This window comes from Linepithema humile, chromosome 4 (genome assembly GCF_040581485.1).
Source record: "Linepithema humile isolate Giens D197 chromosome 4, Lhum_UNIL_v1.0, whole genome shotgun sequence".
NCBI classification, from domain to species: Eukaryota; Metazoa; Arthropoda; class Insecta; order Hymenoptera; family Formicidae; genus Linepithema; species Linepithema humile.
Window position 1 is genome coordinate 11,607,037 of NC_090131.1, and position 22,440 is coordinate 11,629,476.

General features: G+C 40.0%; 2 protein-coding genes and 1 pseudogene across 2 annotated transcripts; 1 reads left to right on the top strand and 2 right to left on the bottom strand.

Annotated features, from left to right (window-relative positions):
- Window positions 1–6,762: 6,762 nt before the first annotated feature.
- LOC136999339 (uncharacterized) lies at window positions 6,763–7,746 on the bottom strand. Its single transcript, XM_067353048.1, has one exon. It carries the CDS (start codon window positions 7,567–7,569, stop codon window positions 6,814–6,816), a length of 756 nt encoding a protein of 251 aa, XP_067209149.1. The 5' UTR covers window positions 7,570–7,746; the 3' UTR covers window positions 6,763–6,813.
- Window positions 7,659–10,538, bottom strand: LOC136999517 (uncharacterized). The gene is made up of 4 exons (XM_067353857.1): window positions 10,194–10,538; window positions 9,455–10,077; window positions 7,787–9,382; window positions 7,659–7,743 (listed from the first exon to the last, which is right to left on the bottom strand). Exons 1-4 carry the CDS (start codon window positions 10,536–10,538, stop codon window positions 7,659–7,661), a joined length of 2,649 nt encoding a protein of 882 aa, XP_067209958.1.
- A 2,771-nt stretch (window positions 10,539–13,309) lies between these two features.
- On the top strand, window positions 13,310–18,395 carry LOC136999803 (uncharacterized; annotated as a pseudogene).
- The last annotated feature ends 4,045 nt before the right edge of the window (window positions 18,396–22,440 follow it).

Here is a 22,440-nt window from a genome sequence, read left to right on the forward strand (position 1 = left end):
TACGAACGGACCGGCTTTCGAGAATTCATCGATGTCCAAATACGTATCGTCCTGTCCATAATAGGCTTTGCGGAAACATGCATACATATTGTACAGTATAGCGTATCGACTCTTGTCGAAATCCAAATTCATGTCGTCGTACGGATAAAAATCTGAATTCAGATGCAGTCTCACATTGGTGAGTTTACAAGCGTCAAATTGCGTAGCGTTTTCAGACAGTACGTTTTTTCGACCGGTTTGGAGAGCAAAGATTACGTATCGCGGTTTTTCCAATTGCGCAGCTTTGACCGCCCAGGATTGCTTCGTTGTATTCTGCAGCAGAGGAAACTCGTACAGATCCCACGAACGGAAGCACACGCTCAGATATCTTCCGCTTTCCAAAGTTCGAAGAAGAGACAGCTTGTTGACTTCGCTCAGAGATACATGCGGCATTCGCCACTGTATCTTGAGTAGTTCGATCGTTGGATTCGTACCGACTCGTCCAACAAGAGAATTATTATCGTTGCGCGATCGTATCAATACAAGTTCGTAACGAGCGTTGATTACAATCCGTTTGTAGTCCTCGCAGAATCCTAAAAGAGTATTGAGCGGAACGCAAAAATTAAAGTTTCCATCGAGCAACGGATTTCCATCCGGATTCCACGATGCGTATTTCAGCGTCTTGCTCTTCTCCGTCGTCAGCGATACATAGTTTTTGATCGTGCTCGTTATTCCAACGTTTCTGTTACGATCAATTTCAACTCCGTCGAGCTCGTATCGCATTTCATCAAACATGAACGCGACACAATTATTTCCCATTATACACACGTTATCTCTATTCTCATCGGCAGGAGTAACGAGTTTTCCTTCAATGTAGAGAAAACTCTCACACGGTAACGTGTACAAATCCTGTTGCTGTATCGGTATTCGTATCTCATCGCTGTGTCCCAACGTCGTGTTAGCGTACGGATTGTACGTGTGCATCTCATATTTCACAATACGCTCGTCGAAGACGGGCTCGTCAGCGATGTCGAGTATATCCATCTCTTTAAACGTTTCTCACAACGAATCCCAACGATTTTAAAAAGTTTACGTTCGTCGTACTGAGCCTCTTGAATGGCGATGTTTTCCCAATTTTCGTTGTTCTCTCAATCACTCGCTGTTCGTTCAACACGAGCATTTCCTCGCACCACGTCGCCGCAAGTGCAGTCTGATGGTAATCTCCTCTCCGCGAAAATCGATCAATCGTCCGTCTTGATCCACCACACGCAAGGTGATATCGGTAAAGCTCCTCGCGATGACCGGAAGGTAAATGATTTGCGCCGGTGTTTCCGAGACTTTATATCCCGGAGGCACGTTCGGTGAAAATTCGTGTATCGTGTGCACCGACCAGTCGTTGGCGTACGCACCCGTGGTTATGCTGCATTCCACTCGAATAATGTTTACGTTGACGATGTTTACCGAGGAATCTGATTCGTGCAACTTTCTCGGTTCCAGTATACGACCCGTCGAAAATCCAAACAGCGGTCCGATGGTATTCGGTTTGGCGAAATTTATTCGAAAAGCGCACATGATTTCACTCTTCATGGTATTAACGTTGGGACGAAGTGACAATGGATAATCTTGCTCTTCACTTTTTCCTCGTTTTTGCAGTATCGCGCGTTTCAGATAAGAAGCAATGGCGTCCAATTTGTACGATCCTTCGGGAATTGTAATTTCTTCGTCATTGTCGTCGAAATAAAATTTATTGTTCGCTACCGTCACGTTCGAAATCGTGTTGTAGGTCTCCATCGTGGTTAGGCCGAGCTCGTAGTCCCCATCGCTCAAGTCTATCGGTGGAAAATAATCCATCGTGAGAACGCTGCTTTTACCGCTTAGAGTGAGCGTCAGCGACATTGCCGAGATTCCATCGACGACTGATGTCGATCGATGGCGGATCGATTTTTATATCTATTTTTTGGAGGTACAGGAGGCACAATTGTCCGCAGATCGTTTGATCGTACGTCTGGTAGACCGTGCGATTGTACGTTATCGTTGTATCGGTGTCTCCGAGGTAGCGTGTAAGCTCCTTCGGCGGCTGCAAATTGCCAAAGCTGTCAAAGTATACGGCGCGATCGCCTCTCTTGGCGTACGCCACCCAATGCGTGCCCGGCCCGTCGACATCGTCCAAATTCACGATACCGCTCTCATTTTTATGTATCTTGTCGGGTAAAGCATTACGCATGTAGACACCTCGGAAATACGGTATTCGCATACGCTTCGCTATTTGTAACAACTGTAGATTGGTGGTGGCACCCGCCGGCATCTCTATCGTTTTTTCGACGTTTTTTTTTCTCTTCAATCCTTTGCCCCGCTTGTACGGAGCGAGATAAATCCCCCGTCCTTCCATTGCTTTATTGTGACGTTTCGTCTCTTCGAGTTGTCATCGCGCGGCCTTAGAGTCGTTCACCGCCTTTGCAACACCCGCCGCTCCACCGGCAAGCGAACCGATGACTCCCAAGAGCGGTAACAACGGTAACATACCAACGCGTTTCGCCGTCGGAAGCGTTCTCCTCTTGGTCTTCTTCTTCTTTCTCTTTGTCATATCCATCCCCAATTTCGTCTTTGCTTTCATAGCAGCCCATACGGCGGTAGCAGCAGCCCTCTCACCGAGAGTCGCGTCCGCAGCGGTGATCCGCACCAGCGCTTTATCGGCGAGAACGCGATCGGCTGCGTGGCGGTCCGCTGATTTGCGGTTTTGCGAGTACGCGATGTCGTGATCGCGACACGCCGCGTCCAACGGATTGATACCTCGATCCCCTCGCGCGAGTCGTTTCCGCAGACGAGTCCCCGGCCCGCAAAATTGGTAGCCGGGTATATGCAGCTCCAACGGTAGTCGATTTATCACACTGTTCAGTAAACCGGCACCCTTGTATCGTTTCATAGAGCGCGAATTCTAACGTATCGCGTGTAAATCATATTTCCAACTGAGGTGTGTTTCGACAGCGCTCACCTATAAATAGGAGGGGCGTATCGATCATTAACCAGTAGAATATCAAAGTTTGTCGGACGACAAAGTATAATGAATAACCGGGATAATAAGAAGGAACGGAAGGAGGTGAATGTCGCAAACGTGTATCGCTAATCGTGTGTTTGAAACAATATTTTTTTTTTTCAGGATAATGTCCGAATCATGTATGGAAATAGAGATATTTTAGATCTAGCGACAAATATCCGAGCACCGCTCTTTCCAACAACCGATGCTGCGCACTCGTCGCGTAATAACAAGGATGAGAAAGAGTCTGGTAAAAAAAATGAAATTTGTACAACAACCGTACACGATCCGTGTGAAAAACATGGATGATAAGACGCAAGGGGTTTGTGAGAAGGCGTGCAGACACGGTAAAATGCTGCCAAACACGATACGCGGTATCATTTGCGGTCCCTCGAATTGCGGTAAAACCAATGTAATGATTAGTCTGCTGGAAAGTCCGAACGGTGTACGTTTCGAAAACGTGTACGTGTACTCGAAATCGTTGAATCAACCAAAGTATCGATATCTCGAAAGATTGCTCGGATCGATCGATGAAATCGGCTACTTTACATTCTCGGACAACAACACAATTGTACCGCACAGCGAGGCGTTACCGAATTCCGTATTCGTCTTCGACGATATAGCGTGCGACAAGCAGAATGCGATACGCGAGTATTTTGCTATGGGTCGACATTCGAAGGTCGATTGTTTTTATCTATGCCAAACGTATGCAAAAATACCGAAACATCTCGTGCGCGACAACGCGAATTTACTCGTAATATTCAAGCAGGATGGAACAAACCTTAAGCACGTCTACAACGATCATGTGAATACGGACATGACGTACGAAGATTTCGGTACATTGTGTCACGCATGTTGGCAGCACAAGTACGGATTTTTAGTGATAGACAAGGATAGTGCGATTAACGATGGACGTTACAGACGTGGTTTTAACGAGTTTGCGGTATCGCGGAATGGTTAGTTGTTCTCGAGACGTTGACGATGACGCTCGACACGAAAGATATCGACGAGAGGGAGAAGATCGCGAAGGAAATCGCTCGTACGAGCGAGTCGATTCGCAAGAAGCATCGGACGTTGAAGACGGGTAGAGTGGAGCAAGAGGTGCAATTGGAGAAACGGTTGAAACCGATCGTAGAGCTGTTGAAACGAATCGTCGAGAACATCAAGGGTAACGATGATTCGGTTGACGATCTCGAGATTAAAAACGAACCGGACATCAAACGAAAGCGGACAAGCTCTAAGAAGAAGAAAATCAAGCGTACCTCGTTGATGACACCGATACAGACCCCATTGACGCCACCGATACAAGCCTCGACTCCGTTCCAGCCGCAAAAATTGGTGTTTGAAGCGCCGACATATTTACCGACCGAAAACGTGTTCGAAACCACGGATCCGTCTTTCGTAACATCCGTGAGACAGACGATGCAAACGTCCGATGGTCGGGAAGCTCTGTACGGCCAAATGGGTCCGCTGGGTCAAGAGTACATCGGGGAGCTCTTGAGCGGTGACAAGAAGAGAGGGATCGACAACGTGTACGGTGTATACTTCAACGATGCGGGAACGTTTCTCGGAGACAAGGTCTTCGACATTGATAGAGATGACAATGTGATCATGGACGGTGTGAAATACGCTGGCACACCCGGCCTGTTTGAATTAATATTCAAAAGACTTCCCGACGATACGCTGTGTACGGAGGATGACAAACAAAAGTACAAGAGCATACTACTTGCTACTAACGCTCACAGACGCGGTCATAACGCCCATTTACCTGTTTTGGGAAACAAAGGATACAAATACAAACATATCATCACACCTCTGATATCTAAGAAAGGTAGAGGTGTTGCACATCTCGACAGGAGAGGTGTGGGTCGTACGTTACCCAAGTGTAACGTACCACAGACCATGACTGTGACCGACAACGCGGTCGATTACGTGCACTGGGATGATCCGAACGAATTGGTGGATCGCCTTCGATTGCTGGACGCCTCCCGTCAGGCGGGAAACAACGCGCACGACAACGAGTTTCTCTCGATTATCGAGGAACTGCGCGAAGCTGGTCTGAATATAAATTAATCACAGCTTTTCAACTATCGCCAGTATTGCTCGTGTGATGCTACAGGAATGTCTATCAACAAATTCGGACTACAGCTAGGAGGAGGAAGCGCCAGGGTGACGAGACAGAGCGGCGGAGTCTCGAAGAATTACGTGCGCGAGAATTGTCTCTGCAAGGATGGTGAGGTTTTCAACGCCAAGTCGCGCGTGATCAGACATCTCGCCGACCCTAAAGCGGACACCGACGCCGTCAACAAGCTGCATCTGGATCATTACCTCAAGCTTATGAGCGATCGTGAGAATCGAAATCGTATGCTCTGTGAAAATTTTAAGCGAGAAGTACTTTCGAGACTTGAAGATTCGGAGAATACCGAGCGGACCTGGAAGAGAGACCACGACGATTACATCGAGACCAGATACGTGGCGTTGGAACGACAGATTCACGATCTGAGAGGTCTCCTCGACGAGAGTGTAGCGCGACTCGATGGAAAACTCGTCGATCGCGAGCGAGAGACGAAGAGTCTTGTCGAGCGAGAGATTCACAATCTTCGTAGAGCTGTGAGAAAAAATTTCATCGAATACTACGATGAGGCGATGAAGAAGAAGCAAAACGAATCGCAATGAGCGAGAAGGAAGCGGTGAGCCTGGAGAGGAGATCGCTCGTGGACGAGCTCCACGCACCGGCGAGAAGAAACTTTACGCGTAGACCAGTCGTCGTGAAAGGATACGACGATTTGTGGCAGGCTGACATTGTCGAGATGAGACCGTACTCGCGATCCAACGGCGGCTGCAACTACATTCTAACCGTTATCGATGTGTTGAGCAAGTACGCGTGGACTATGCCCTTAAAGACCAAAGGTGGAATCGAAACGTCCAAAGCATTTTCCGCGATATTTAGGGAGAGAATTCCGAAAAATTTGCAGACTGACCATGGAAAAGAATTTTACAACAGAGATTTCCAAAATCTTGTCAAGAAACACGGCATCAATCATTATTCGACATACTCGGTTATGAAGGCTTCGGTGGTGGAACGATTCAATCGCACGTTGAAGAACGAAATGTGGAAGTTTTTCACGCTCACGGGATCGTACAGGTGGATCGACGATTTACCGCGATTGGTCTCGGAATACAACGGTCGTAAACATCGTACGATCGGTATGTGCCCGATCGATGTCACTCCCGAAATCGCAAAGGGACTCTTGAGCACCGTGTACGGTAATATAAAAATTGCCGCGCCAGCGAAATTCAGGATGGGTGATTCGGTGCGCGTGAGCAAATTCAAAACTGTATTCGAGAAAGGATACACGCCGAATTGGTCGACGGAGGTGTTTAAGATCGCCACGGTGCAACGTACCAATCCTGTGACGTATCTGATTAAAGATTATCGTGGAGATCCGGTCGCGGGAGGCTTTTACGAGCACGAATTGCTCAAGACCGCACAACCCGACGTTTTCTCGTGGAGAAGGTGTTGCCCCGAAAGGACGACAAGGTGTTTGTAAAGTGGTTGGGATTCGACAATTCGCACAACTCTTGGATAAATAAAGACGATGTATTGTAATAAACTATATTTATTGTACAATAATCAATTATACATATATATACAATGGTGTTCTTTATTACTACAATATATACATTTAAAACTAACAACGATAATAATACATAAAATATTAAACTATACATAAATATTAACACTAGTGTATAAACAATATAAATAATATAATGTATAAACTATATACAACATAATAATACTACAATTGTATCTTGTAATGTCCCCACGGTAGAATGTTGGTGGAACCGGATACGACGTGCCGCTTATCGTCGTACGGACTGAGCGCGAGCTTCGACTCCGACACGGTGTACACCTCGTGCAACTTTGAGCGGATGCACGATTGACGCCGCGTCAGTTCGATTTCGTCGTTGAGACACCGAGTGTAATCGTCGAACGTTATCGTTCTCACGACTACGTTTTTCTTAACGCCTTTAACTTTTTTGACATCTTTTTGTCCGGTGACTCTCAACGCGTACATCTTCGCTCTCAGTCCGACAAATTCCGTCATGATCGTGCCGTTGTTCTCGTCTTTCATCAGACCGGGTACTTTCTTGTTGGCGCGCGGCATACCGTAAGCGTTGTCCTCGGAGTAGTCGCTCGTGTCGAATTTGGATATATCGCGTTTCATATCCCGATACGCGTCCTCGCAGTGCAGAAAGTATATCAGACTGTCGGTATCGGTATACATAATTTTGCAATTGTCGCGGTAGAGAGGCGCCATGTACTCGTAGTGAAACTCGTACAAGCAGGTCTTGGATATGTCGAGGATACACATACCCACGTAGATCGGCTTGTCGAATTTCACTTCGAGTTTTCGCAACTCTACGGCGACTAAATCCTCCGAGAACACGCTTCGGCTGTGGAAATTCGGTTTCGCGATCATAGCCTCCGCTCCGTACCGACCATCCCACTGTGTAACGAGCCGGACATCCGTGTGATTTCGCACATTCTCCATGGTTTTGCCGAAAACCGCGTTGTTGATCAATTTGTACAAATTTTTTTCGAAATCATTTTTCGCCCGTGTCCAAAACTGTGTATTCAGTTCTATGTATCCGCGGAGCCACGGAGATTGCGCGAATTGCAGTACGCGGTGAATCTTTGCAATTCGCAGGCCGTGTCGCACGCATTGCTGCAGATTACGGTAGTGGATGACATAATGCTGCTTATCGCACAGCGTGGCGAGTAACTTGATCTCCCGCTTGCCGGGCGGCTTATCGCGCGTCGGGCAGAACGGTAGGTCAGTGTGCGCGTCGTGAAGATTCACCGGATACTCGAGATCGACTTCCAGCACATAACCGGTAGCCGAATCGGATGCAACGGACATTACGTTAAAGTTTTCGACATCATCGACCCATCGAAATTTGGCGTAGGGCAACGGTTGACACATTGCCCACCCGTACAAGTTGTTTACATCATAGTACATTAGGTACGACGACGGTTCCGATGGGTCGTAGGATGGCATGTATTTGTTGTTGGCGGCGGCGTATCGGTTGGAGCATTGGCTGAGACCGCCGCGTATACCGCGCTCGACAAACAGTATCATATCGATGTCCGTGAGCAACTCGAATTTTACACGCGTGTACTTCATCATAGCGTCCCACGTGTATCCCGGTAGAGTGTAGTAATGAGCGGGATCTAAACCGTAACTCTTTATAGACATGTTTCGAAAATTTTGAAAAATATCCGCCAACAAAAGAACATCAGTTTTTAGATACAAATCGCTGTATTGACCTAGATCTTCGATTGAAAATGTTTGCCAGACGTTTGTCGCGTGCGCGTAATCGCTCTCGGATACCGTTTCTCCGGTGAGCGAGCTGTAAAACGATTCGCGCGATGGCAGGCTTGTGTCTCGGAGCTTGTCGACGCTGTCGACGTACTCGTAGGGAAACACACCTTTCCGAGTAAGCAAATTGAAATGTTCCGCGGATAAATGATTGAATTCCGATCGTGTAATTTTTAATTCATCTTCAGTTAAATATGATGCCAATTTGTCGAGACTTGTACTGAGAAATTTAAACGAATCAATAAACCGTAATTTTATACACAATTTTGATTTTTGATCCATGGTATCTTTAACATTTTTTGTAAAAGAAATGTATCGCTCTTTCGTCAGCGGTAACAATTCGACGTTGCCTTCAAAGACATTGGCAACGTCTTTAATAATGAAATGCGCGTCGTAACCGGATAAATTGTGAAATATCACCGGGATAACGTGGGAGTCTTTGTAATTTAGATTGCACGACGAGTGCGCGGCACCGCGGTAACGCCCGGTGAGATGACAATGATCGCGCACACGCGTATCGTCCGGTGTAAACGGTTTCTCGCACACGTGGCACGTCGCGGTGCTACGGAATTTTTCCGATTCCTCCCGCGTAAGATCCGCCATGGGGACGACGGTGGTGAGGATCGCTTTCACACGGCGCACCAAATCGTGAAGTTCGTTGACGAACCACGTCACGCAATCCTCACCGCGATACGACTTAAAACTAGATAAACAATTATCGTACGTGCAACTTACATAAAATCCTACGCTAAAGGCTCTGTGATGTTGGTAGGCGTAAGTAATACCGTCCTGATCCTCCTTTTTCTCGAGCGTACATTCGAGATCGGCGTACACTACGAACGGGAGCCGCTCCTTCCAACTATAGTGGTGAAACGTCAACCACTTTTTGTCCTCGCTGGGGAGAACGACGGCGCAATCGTTTATTTTGCCGCAGTCGATGCTGTGCGCCGATAATTTCTCCTGTGTATAAAAGTAGTGTAGACACCTGTAATAATTTGTATGATTAATAATGTGAATAAAGTTTCGAATTATTCTATAAATATGTTTTTACACTCACCGATCGCAAATGTACTTTTTATTTGCGTGCTTGCTCAATTGCGAGCTCACCAACCGCGACAAGTTTTTGATGCACACAAAGTGTGCATCGTTGTTTTTACGCACGTAGAGCAGGTTGACGTGCTTCTCCTTTTTGTCGTCGGCGAGCCGCAGAGGGACGATTTTTGAGTCTTTGGTGGTGAAGACGTTGACGGAGATGGCGTTTAGTTTCTCGAACTTTGATATTTGTGGCAGCGTCACGGAGAACTCGATGCCGCACAGATTCAACACCGTTGAATAGTGCGGGTACTGCGATACTCTTTCTGGGTACTTTTCCGCCGGATGTAAAGCTGCTACCACCGCCCACGCGAAACATGCATTGTCCGTCGATTGCACGTTGACCACAGCCCTTTTTAGCATAATTTGCCACGGTAACTCGATGTGGCATCCCGCGTGCAGAGGATTGAACTTGTTCACATTGACGGTGAGATTCAGGATACGCGACAACGCCCATCCGCTATCGCGTTCCTGAAACTCCTCCAAAGCCGCCAGAATATCATCCTCCACGTGCCGCGTGTACCACTCGTTGAGATCGGATGTGGGAAACAACTCGCAATTTTTGGTGGCGATGGTCTTCACGGCAGTCTTGTCGCCCGCAACGAATTCCCCGTGAACGAATTCCCCGTGAACGCGGTGTTAATCTTGACGCTGTTGTGTTCCGCCATGACGCCCTGGATCCGCTCAATAACCGTATTTTTTACATTTTCAAAAAATTCACGAGGATCGATGTATTCGCGATTGACAACCACACCCGTCAGCACACGGTTCCTAAACGCCGTCTCGATCTCCTTCCACGTGTAGCCCTTCTTCTCGTATCCACCGTATCCGGCACCGACGGGCACAAAACGCTCGTGCAGGGTGTCCCTCACACCCTCCAGACGCGCAATTTGCGCCACCAGAGAGTTGACTACTCCGGTGCGTTGTCTCTTGCGACATTGTTCCTTGAGAGAATCGAGGTACTCGTTGCACTCGTAGTCCCATGGAAGGAACTCTCCCGTCGTTTTGATATTCGCTGCTCGTACGGTAAGATCGCGCTCCTTCTCCATTGCGAATGATTTTGAAGATTTATATTTTTCTCACTCGCTTTATATACCGTTTGTTGCACACGACACTAACTATAAGCATAACAATGGCTCATGTTTGTATTAACAATCCTTATCTTATCTCTTCCGGGAATTATTGTAATCTGATATCCCTACCACTCCACATTTACCCCCTCTCCTCCAAACATGATGACGTATCTAGCAACATGCGCTCTACTTTGATGCGCGCGTTGTAGGATAAGTCGGTATAGCGGATAAGATGGCACGGAAAAATAATAAAAAATTTTAATTACAGTTGAAATAATATTTATTAATATGTATTGTTACAACTCCGCAAAGACCTGAGTCACCAGTTCACAATCAATTATATTATTCTTATCGAATAAATCGCTTTTGCGAATCGCCACGTGATCGGGGTCCTTCGCATTCCTTGCAATTTTTGAAAAGTGTGCGAACTTGACATCAACCGTACCGGTGATGTTGTTCAACGAATGATTGATACAGTCTACGCAATATTCAAGTGCAAACATGTTACACACGGTTCGGTTTGACATGACTAAACATAATGCTGATGTTGCCAGGCGCATTACTTTTAGGTTGTTCATTTTTCCAAAACTTAACGTGCAGTGTCCAACGGTCTGAGACGGTGCTTCGTCCGCATCATTCTTAAAGAAGCTGGCGATAATGCTCCGTTGATTCATGAGTTCTTTCCATACGCCGTATGATAGACGTAGCTCCTTACCATGATTGTCACCGAGAGCGATTTCCACACAGCTCGACGTTGAGACGTTGATTCCGATGTCGAGATACTTGTACCCAGTCTTCGTCAAATAGTATCTTCTAACCAAGATCCTAGATGATTTTTTTTCCATCTTTGACATATTACTTTTTTGTTTTCTGTGAAAAAATAAATTGTTAGTTTAAAAGTATAACAATTAAGTTTAAAGATGTGGCTAAAGAAACAACATACTCGTTGGATAATTGCAGCTTCTTCGCACTCTGCTGTTCGTTGATCTGATTATTCACGGTTGACATGGTGCAAAACATCGTTGCTAGTAAACGTCACAGCGAACTAGTAATTTTCTCAATGATTTCGAACGACTGATGGTTCCTATTCTTTTTCACTTGTTTTATATACCCACTTGTTGTATACAAAATTGAAATCTGACAACATGGCGCTGAAAATGCTGACTTGGCTGCCTGTTGCTATGGGCTTTTGTTCTAAAATACAGCGATGACGCAATCCGTAAACCTGCACGAACCTACATACTATAAACATAATGATTCCGACAACATGGCGCTCTACTTTGATGCGTAGAAAAAAAAACCAAAGGATGTAAACAGTTCTCTTTCCAATAAACAATCCTTATCTTTTCCGGGAATCCTTATCTCGCGATTTGTATTAACAATCCTTATCTTCCGGGAATTATTGTAATCTGATACCTCTATCACTCCACATTTACCCCCTCTCCTCCAAAAACAAAGACGTCATTACCCCCCTCCACTGTTATCCGATACCCCCTTCCCCTCTTCACCCGCGCACCCCCTCATTGCCCCATGGGCTAGAATCATCATAATATAACTACTGCCGTTTGCCTAAATAATTGTCTCACCGTTGCCGATACTTCGAATTTATTTCACGCCGCCCTCAATAATTATTTTACCGTTCGCTCAAATAATTATTTTACTATTGCCGATACTTCATCTGTATTTCACGCTACTTTTTATTTCACGCCGCTTCAATAACTATTTCGCTGTCGCTTATTAATTATTTCACCGTCGCTTATATCAATCTTGCCGATACTTGTACGATTATTTCACGCCGCTTTAAAGAATTATTTCACCGTTGCTCATAATTGTTTCACCGTTGTTAATATACCGATTGTACCAATACTTTGCTATTTAACTCACACTTCTTGTATACTCTTTCGAATTCGCTCTCACACGCTTCGCATGTACACACGAGCATTGAAGCAGATTATTTGAAGCAAGTCATTTCAACATCTTACTTAATAAACGTTGTTTTTTACTTTATTATAAACGAGCATTTGTTTGTATCTGTATAAACCTTGTACCTTGTATCTGTATTATTATTTAAGTTTGTATCATAATAAATTTGTGTATGATACTTTTTATATTATCCTAGAATTGTACTTACATTTATGAATTTCAGTTACAATTTCTTGACAATTTTTGAGGTTTTCACAATTAAATATAAAAAATTAATTTCTTTATAGTATTTCTTTTGTAAATAATGCATATAAACAGTAAATATTATTTTAAAAATAATTTTTAAATATGTACTATTTTTTCTTTTATTTTACCACTTTACAAATGATGTTTTTTGTGTATATCCCCAAATTATGTTTTATTTTCATTGATATTACAGTCTAAATACGAGTACAAAGCAATTTGTATTACAAATGCATCTGTTGCACAGCGATATTTAACATTATAAACGTTAAATATGTAGCGCTATAATTTTCAATATATGTAATTTATAGCGCCTTTCTAATTTACTTTTCAATTTTTATTACGCAATTTCCAGTGCTATCAATATTTTACAAAATAAAAGTATTTTTTCGATAAAAACTCAAAGCATTTCTATATTAAAGGAGCGAGAGAGAAAACACTAAAGCGTGCGAGAGAGACAGCTACTGTTTGACGATGAGATCATCATGCTCTCCCCTTCCTTCGTCGCCCCTCGCCTACAAGCTGTTTCTAGCTCCCCCCTTACTTCGTCGCCCCGCTCAGCATTTGCCCCTCTTGCCGCTCGCCCCGCACAGCATTAGCCCCTCTTGCCCCTTGTCCCTCTTTGCGCATGAGGTAACCTTCTCTCTATAGATCTTGCGTAACATCGTCTTATGTGTGAAATAAAAAACAAGAAAAATACAATATCCATTCTGAAAAAAAAATTTTTATATGACATTAAACTATGAATAAGTAAAATAACGATAATTAAAATAAGTAAGTGTAAATAAATAAATAAATAAATATCTATTTTATGTAACACAATTAAAAATATCAACAGATGCCGAAAACATTTCGTGAACTATCTACGCGGCAAAAAAATCGGCGTCTTGCAGCGTATGAAAAGCAAGAACGTGAATATCAGGTTCATCGTGTTGATCGACCTGCTGTGACAACAGGAGCTAATTTAGAGTCGCTGGATGATATGAATGTGCCTCTAAAAGAGCGTGATTCACCTAATGATTCTAATTTAGAGAATGGTCTAAATATACTTCCTGACGATATTTTAAATTCTGGCATTGATGTAATTGTTGAGCAAGAAAATAAAGAAAGTGCCAGAGAAGACACTTACAAAAATCAGGATCTTTCCAATTGGCTATGTTCCTGGCAACTAAAACATAATATTACACACGCTGCTTTGTCTGATTTATTAAATAAGCTGCGTACTTGTGACCATTGCAACCTACCAAACGATGCAAGAACGTTATTGGGTACACCGAAAATTACTAGTGTGAAGGTTTCTGCTGATAAGAAAGGAAGCTTTTTTCACTACGGCTTGAGAAAGGCAGTAGTTGAACAATTGGCACGTACAAATTTTATATTGCAAAATGAATTAATTCTCATAGACTTAAATATAGATGGACTGCCAATATCGAAAAGCAGTAAAAGCCAAATTTGGCCCATTTTAGGCAAAATTTATGGTGATAAAATATTTACACCTTTCGTAATTAGTGCGTATCATGGTTATTCAAAACCGCCTTTATTGAGTGACTTTTTTACACCTTTTTGCCAAGAATACAATGCACTAAAAAATATAGGGTTGACTTTTGGTGAGAAAAGCTACACCATACAAATTAGAAGTGTCATTTGCGATAGCCCTGCAAGAGCATTCGTAACTTGCACAAAAGCACACAACGGTTCCTTCGGCTGTGGAAAATGTACACAAGAAGGCATCTATTCTAATCATCGAATGCTATTTTTGGAATTTTCTGCACCACTTAGGACTGACGATGACTTCAGAAATAGAGTTCAACAGGACCACCATACTGGTATATCTCCTCTCGAATCGATACAACTGCAAATAGTTTCACGGATCTCGCTAGATTATATGCATTTGGTATGTCTAGGAGTCACAAAGAAATTATTGCACCTCTGGATCAGTGGATACCAAACATCACGATTAAGTGGCCGAAAAATATCAAAAATATCTGAAAAATTGATTGCAATGGCGAAATGGGTTCCCAAGGAGTTTGCCCGAAAACCTCGCTCACTAGATGAGTTGGCTCGATGGAAAGCAACGGAATTGCGAAAATTTCTGTTATATCTTGGACCAGTCGTGTTGCTTAATATTTTGCATGAGGATAATTTGGTGCATTTCAATGCATTAAATTGTGCAATACGAATATTGTGCCATCAAACGGATTGTTTCCGTAACAATAAATATAGCAAAGATCTGCTGACTCAATTTATCGAGGGATTTAAACAGTTATATAAAGAAGACAATATAACTTACAATGTACATAATTTAGTTCACATAAACGAAGACGTATTAATGTTTGGACTACTGGACAGTTTTTCCGCTTTTCCTTTCGAAAACTTCATGCAAACAATAAAGAAAATGCTAAGAAAGGTCGATAAACCATTACAGCAACTGTACAACAGAATCTCTGAAAGTAGTAATGAAGACACATCAAATAAGATTAACAAATCCAATATACCAGTATTGAAAATGAAACATTCACAAGTTTTACCAATGAATTGTACGAACGCTTACCGTTTGATTAAGTTTCGTGACTTTTTATTGACAAATACTAAACCGAACAATTTTGTTGCTATCTGAAAGATAAATCAATTATTATCATTGAACACATCTGCTATAATGAAAAAAGAACACCCGTCATTCTCGGAAAAAAATTCTTATCGAAAAATTCTTTGCCACTGTACCCCTGCGAATCACAAAACTTGGGCATATGCGTAGCAAACAATTTGTCGGACCTGATAATGTGGCCAATTACGGACATCCTAAGCAAAGCCGTTCAACTTCCTCTTGACAGAAATACTTTCTGGTGTTGTATGCCATTGTTACATTCATCTTCAAAATAAAAAAGGATGATTTTTTTGATTTCGTCGATTGCGTTGTCGTAAAAAGGTGATGACTTTTTTTAATAACTGAATTTTTGTCATTAATTGCATGTCTTGCGAACTTGCACGCAACCTGCGGTAAAGATGCTACATTCATTACATTTTTAAATATTACCTGTAACAGTGCGTATTTTCACGCCTCACGGGCGGTGCGTAACGATGCGGAATTTCAACGGTATGCGGATTTTCGATGCGGAATTACGACGGTGCGTAGTTAGCGAAGCGGATTCTTACGACGCGGAATAACTCGTCGGTTTGCCAAAATTCGTTCGTGTGATTTTTCGGGAGACTCCAAAATAACAAAAATAATTTAAAGAAAAATAAATATTTGTTCAATAGAGCATTTGAATTAATAATATAATTATAAAAGAAAATAGTAACAACGAGTACATGAGCATTTCTGTAACGGTCTAATATCTTAACGGTATAATCGGATACAACTATCGGAAATAAATATTTTAATACTGAGTAGACTGCGTAGTTTATTTAACATGTCGCGCGTTTGGCCGCAATTTAAATAATTATGAACATGATTAATCCTATTTAATTCTAAATCGGTCGGTTCGTACGGTACGGAGCAAAGTAATAAAAAATAAGCGGTACCGCGTATATCCGAGCCCTGCTGAGTCGTCGACGGTTGCCGGTGCGCTGTGTCCGAAGACAGTGAGAGACTTCTCTCGTGCAAGGGATATCGGAAGTCGAACGCCGGGAACACCCGACCGAGGCAGAGAACGCCCTGCCCCTAGAGCGACGGGAAGTCGGAAGTCGAACGCCGGGAACACCCGACCGAGGCAGAGAACGCCCTGCCCCTAGAACGACAGAGAGTCGGAAGTCGAACGCCGGGAACACCCGACCGAGGCAGAGAACGCCCTGCCCCTAGAGCGACGGGAAGTCGGAAGTCGAACGCCGGGAACACCCGACCGAGGCAGAGAACGCCCTGCCCCTAGAACGACAGAGAGTCGGAAGTCGAACGCCGGGAACACCCGACCGAGGCAGAGAACGCCCTGCCCCTAGAACGACGGGATATAGGAAGTCGAACGCCGGGAACACCCGACCGAAGCAGAGAACGCCCAGCTCCTAGAACGACTATCGGGATGGGAGCGAGTACGACCGGAGTTTCAGAGTGCGCCCTGAGGCTTGTCCGAGTCGTACTCGGGGGAATGGTCTCGATCTGTTCCGCGAGCCGGCTTTTATACCGGTCGCGCTACCCCCACTTGGGGTGCTACCCTACCCGGCAGCTACCCTTTCTCGAGCTTTTACCCTCGAGTTGGGGGATCGGAATGCGGCCCTAAATGGGGGTGCTCACATGGAGCCCGCGTGACGCTTAGTAACAGCGCGTGCTGTTACACTACTTCTCCCCCTGAGAATGAAAATAAACATTTCTTTCGGATGAAAACGTAAACATAACATTTCGGTACGTTTGCCAATTAAAAATAAAAACTTATTACGCGGCTATGACGCGTAAATCTTAAAATTATTAGAACGGTGTGAAAATTATTTTCATAACTATCATAACAAAACTTATTTTCGGTGGAACGGCGCGGTAATTAATTCTTAATCAAACTACAAAATTTAATGAACGCTTAGTTAAATAATTAATGCTAATAGAATATATATATATATAAAACTTGGAACGAATAATTAACGCAGAATATTAATAGAAACTTTGAACGATTATTTAATACTTCAACATTTTGAATTTATGTGTAACGACGCGGCGCTTTATGATGCGCAAAACTTACAACTACGGTAAAACGAAGAATAAACTAAAAAATCTTAAATATTAGTCGCAAGAATAAAAATAAAAAAAACGGACGGTAATGGTCGGGAGATTATTGTTAATTAAAAAAAAAACAGAACAGCTATATATAAAAAGAATCACTCCTCTGTGGTTTTAGAGGAGCTTTCCTCCAATCGGTGCATGTTCCGGGGCTGACCCTGGGGGTCGATTCTGTATTTAAAATCTAGTGAAAATGTGAAAAGTGAGTGACTCGCGCGATTCAGGAACTTTCATCATAGTGAGAATGTGAGTCATCTCGCGGGAGTTTGTTCGACAAAAAATTTCTTGTCGAATGGTGAAATTGGAGTGAAAAATACTGAGAATGCAACAAAACAATAACAGCGTCGTGACAATTTTAAGGTTAAATATCCTTTTGTAAGTATATTTTAAGTATAATTATCACTTTATTACATTTAGAATTATTTTATTAATTTTATTATATCATTGCTTTATTGAAATGACCAAAAGTTAGTGAAATGGCTGTATACATGGCTGCTGTTTTATTGCTTGACGATGAAGAGGATGATGAACGCAATAACCGTAATAATATTATGAGAGTCACACGAAAATTACTCAGAGATGCTTTCGATCCTTTTACGATCTCTAATCATAAATTTCGTAAGCTATACAGGTAAATTTTTATATTTAAAGTCCTTAATAGTGGCAAAGATTTTATATTACAGCACGTAATTATATGCTTTTTATGTTTTAGACTGACGAAGGATGCAACTCGTGTCCTAATAGAAGAATTATTGCCATTTATGCCTCAGAGAGTACGACAAAATGCAATACCTCATGAATTGCAGGTATTGTATATTTTGAATTTTCCATTTATGTAACATCATTACATTTTTAATAATTTCTGTAATCTTTTTAATTCAATGTTATTTTAGATATTAGCATCATTACAGTTTTTTGCGAGTAGATCTTACCAAAGAAGAGTTGGCCAAGATTTTTTGTCCTGCATGTCGCAAACATCGTTAAGTCGTTCTCTTCATTCAACTGTGAATGCATTAAATTGTGTGATGGACAATTGGATCTGTTTCCCAAAAACAGCTGATAAGATTCAAAGAATCAAAGAAGGGTAATAATATTAATTATTAATTAGTAATTTTATGGTGCATATATAATAGAATAAAGATCGAATAAGTATTAATTTCTATTCAGGTTTATATTACTTCCAAAAAAAAGTTGTTGTATACACGCAAACCTTACAAAAAAGTTGTTGTATTTTTTATTACAACATTAATCTAAGAGGACCGTCTTATATAACGGGGGTGGTGGTGGGATTTTTATTATACATTACTGAAAAAAAAGAAATTATATCAATCAATAAATTACCTTTTTAAAAAAAGGTAAAGAAAAGGCGCCAAGTACACGAAAACCTTCCAAAAAAAAGTTGTTGTATACACGCAAACCTTACAAAAAAGTTGTTGTATTTTTTATTACAACATTAATCTAAGAGGACCGTCTTATATAACGGGGATGGTGGTGGGATTTTTATACATTACTGAAAAAAAAGAAATGATATCAATCAACAAATTACCTTTTTAAAAAAAGGTAAAGAAAAGGCGCCAAGTACACGCAAACCTTCCAAAAAAAAGTTGTTGTATACACGCAAACCTTCCAAAAAAAGTTGTTGTATATATAAACCTTCCAAAAAAAAGTTGTTGTATACACGCAAACCTTCCAAAAAAAGTTGTTGTATATATAAACACGCAAACCTTACAAAAAAGTTGTTGTATATTTTACCTTCCAAAAAAAAGTTGTTGTATACACGCAAACCTTCCAAAAAAAGTTGTTGTATATATAAACACGCAAACCTTACAAAAAAGTTGTTGTATATTTTACCTTCCAAAAAAAAGTTGTTGTATACACGCAAACCTTCCAAAAAAAGTTGTTGTATATTTTACTTTTAAAAAAAGTTGTATATACCAAATAAAAATTTGCTATATATTCTGCCTATAAAAGAGGTGATATCAGAAAATGACGCCAAGTTTAAATAAAAAACCTTTCAAAAAAAGTTGTATATATATTTTAAAAAAAGTTGTATATACCAAACCAAATAAAAATTCGCTATATATTCTGCCTATAAAAGAGGTGATATCAGAAAATGACGCCAAGTTTAAATAAAAAACCTTTCAAAAAAACTTGTATGTATATATTTTAAAAAAAGTTGTATATACCAAATAAAAATTCGCTATATATTCTGCCTATAAAAGAGGTGATATCAGAAATCAGAAAATGACGCCAAGTTTAAATAAAAAACCTTTCAAAAAAACTTGTATGTGTATATATTACGAAAAAGAATTATATTTATTGCGCTAACAGCTTTTTAACCAATAAGCATCGATAAGATTGTATTTAGTTATTTTTGCATCTTTATCTAGTTATTTATTTAAAAATTATATTCATATCTACAATTAGTTAATTTTTTTTCAAGTATACATTTTAAAATAATTGCATCTGTATTTAGTTACTTTTGCTTCTATATCTAGTTATTTAAATTTAAAAATGATATTTGTGTTTATATCTATCTAGTTAATTTTTCTTAAGTATACTTTTTAAAATAATTGCATCTGTATCTAGTTATTTTTTTTATATCTGTATCTAGTTAAATAAAAAATTTTTTAAATAAAAGTATTTAATTCAAAAATAAAAAAATTTTTCAAATTTAATCAAAATAAAAAAATATTACAAAATTTCGCAAAAAACTTGGCGCTGCTGTACTGAACTATTAACTTACATAAGATTCGCATCGCAATACTTTAACATGCTCCTAATCATTCTAACATACTTTAATCTATAGTATATGTGACGTAATACTATAGTCTAGTTTGGAGTATTAGAGCGAGTAAGAGCATGTTAGAGCAAGCGATGCAAACAAATTTCGGCTCAAACAGACTAGAGCGACGAAGCGGCAAGTGGCGATGCTATAGCCAATCAACTTACAATTTTACCGTAAGAACAAGAGTTTAATTGGCTATCGCGTCGCCGTTTGCCGCTCTGGTCAGTTTGAGTCATTATAACACTTAATCATGTAAATTGTAAAATTATTGCTCATTTTCATTCTCTATAATATTTTAAGATGTATTTAACATGTAGTTCAGTACAGCAGCGCCAAGTTTTTTGCGAAATTTTGTAATATTTTTTTATTTTGATTAAATTTGAAAAATTTTTTTATTTTTGAATTAAATACTTTTATTTAAAAAATTTTTTATTTAACTAGATACAGATATAAAAAAAATAACTAGATACAGATGCAATTATTTTAAAAAGTATACTTAAGAAAAATTAACTAGATAGATATAAACACAAATATCATTTTTAAATTTAAATAACTAGATATAGAAGCAAAAGTAACTAGATACAGATGCAATTATTTTAAAATGTATACTTGAAAAAAAATTAACTAATTGTAGATATGAATATAATTTTTAAATAAATAACTAGATAAAGATGCAAAAATAACTAAATACAATCTTATCGATGCTTATTGGTTAAAAAGCTGTTAGCGCAATAAATATAATTCTTTTTCGTAATATATACACATACAAGTTTTTTTGAAAGGTTTTTTATTTAAACTTGGCGTCATTTTCTGATTTCTGATATCACCTCTTTTATAGGCAGAATATATAGCGAATTTTTATTTGGTATATACAACTTTTTTTAAAATATATACATACAAGTTTTTTTGAAAGGTTTTTTATTTAAACTTGGCGTCATTTTCTGATATCACCTCTTTTATAGGCAGAATATATAGCGAATTTTTATTTGGTTTGGTATATACAACTTTTTTTAAAATTTATATATACAACAACTTTTTTTGGAAGGTTTGCGTGTATACAACAACTTTTTTTTGGAAGGTTTATATATACAACAACTTTTTTTGGAAGGTTTGCGTGTATACAACAACTTTTTTTTGGAAGGTTTGCGTGTACTTGGCGCCTTTTCTTTACCTTTTTTTAAAAAGGTAATTTGTTGATTGATATCATTTCTTTTTTTTCAGTAATGTATAAAAATCCCACCACCATCCCCGTTATATAAGACGGTCCTCTTAGATTAATGTTGTAATAAAAAATACAACAACTTTTTTGTAAGGTTTGCGTGTATACAACAACTTTTTTTTGGAAGGTTTTCGTGTACTTGGCGCCTTTTCTTTACCTTTTTTTAAAAAGGTAATTTATTGATTGATATCATTTCTTTTTTTTCAGTAATGTATAATAAAAATCCCACCACCACCCCCGTTATATAAGACGGTCCTCTTAGATTAATGTTGTAATAAAAAATACAACAACTTTTTTGTAAGGTTTGCGTGTATACAACAACTTTTTTTTGGAAGGTTTTTGTGTACTTGGCGCCTTTTCTTTACCTTTTTTTAAAAAGGTAATTTGTTGATTGATATCATTTCTTTTTTTTTAGTAATATATAAATCCCACCACCACCCCCGTTATATAAGACGGTCCTCTTAGATTAATGTAATAAAAAATACAACAACTTTTTTGTAAGGTTTGCGTGTTTATATTATGTTTATATTATATATATATATACAACTTTTTTTTGGAAGGTTTGCGTGTACTTGGCGCCTTTTTTTTACCTTTTTTTAAAAAGGTAATTTGTTGATTGATAGATATCATTTCTTTTTTTCAGTAATATATAAAATATATTACTAAATATATAAACTTTATATTGATATTTCAGAGTGAAATAACAATTGTGAAATAATTAATTAGATTTTGCTAAAGAGTCCCACCACCACCCCCGTCATATAAAACGGTCCTCTTTGATTAATGTTGCAATAATACAAAGTTATATATAATTATGTAAATATCAAACAAATCGTTTCTAGGCCATTGTATTTGTCTAATTTAAGCGTCATTGGCTTAACTTTCTTTATTTTCTTTTTTTTTACATATATTTGATTATCCATAAAGATTTTCGTCATCAGTGAACATATTTTAATAAAATATTTGATTATATATGACAATTCTTTTTACCATTTATTATCAAAAG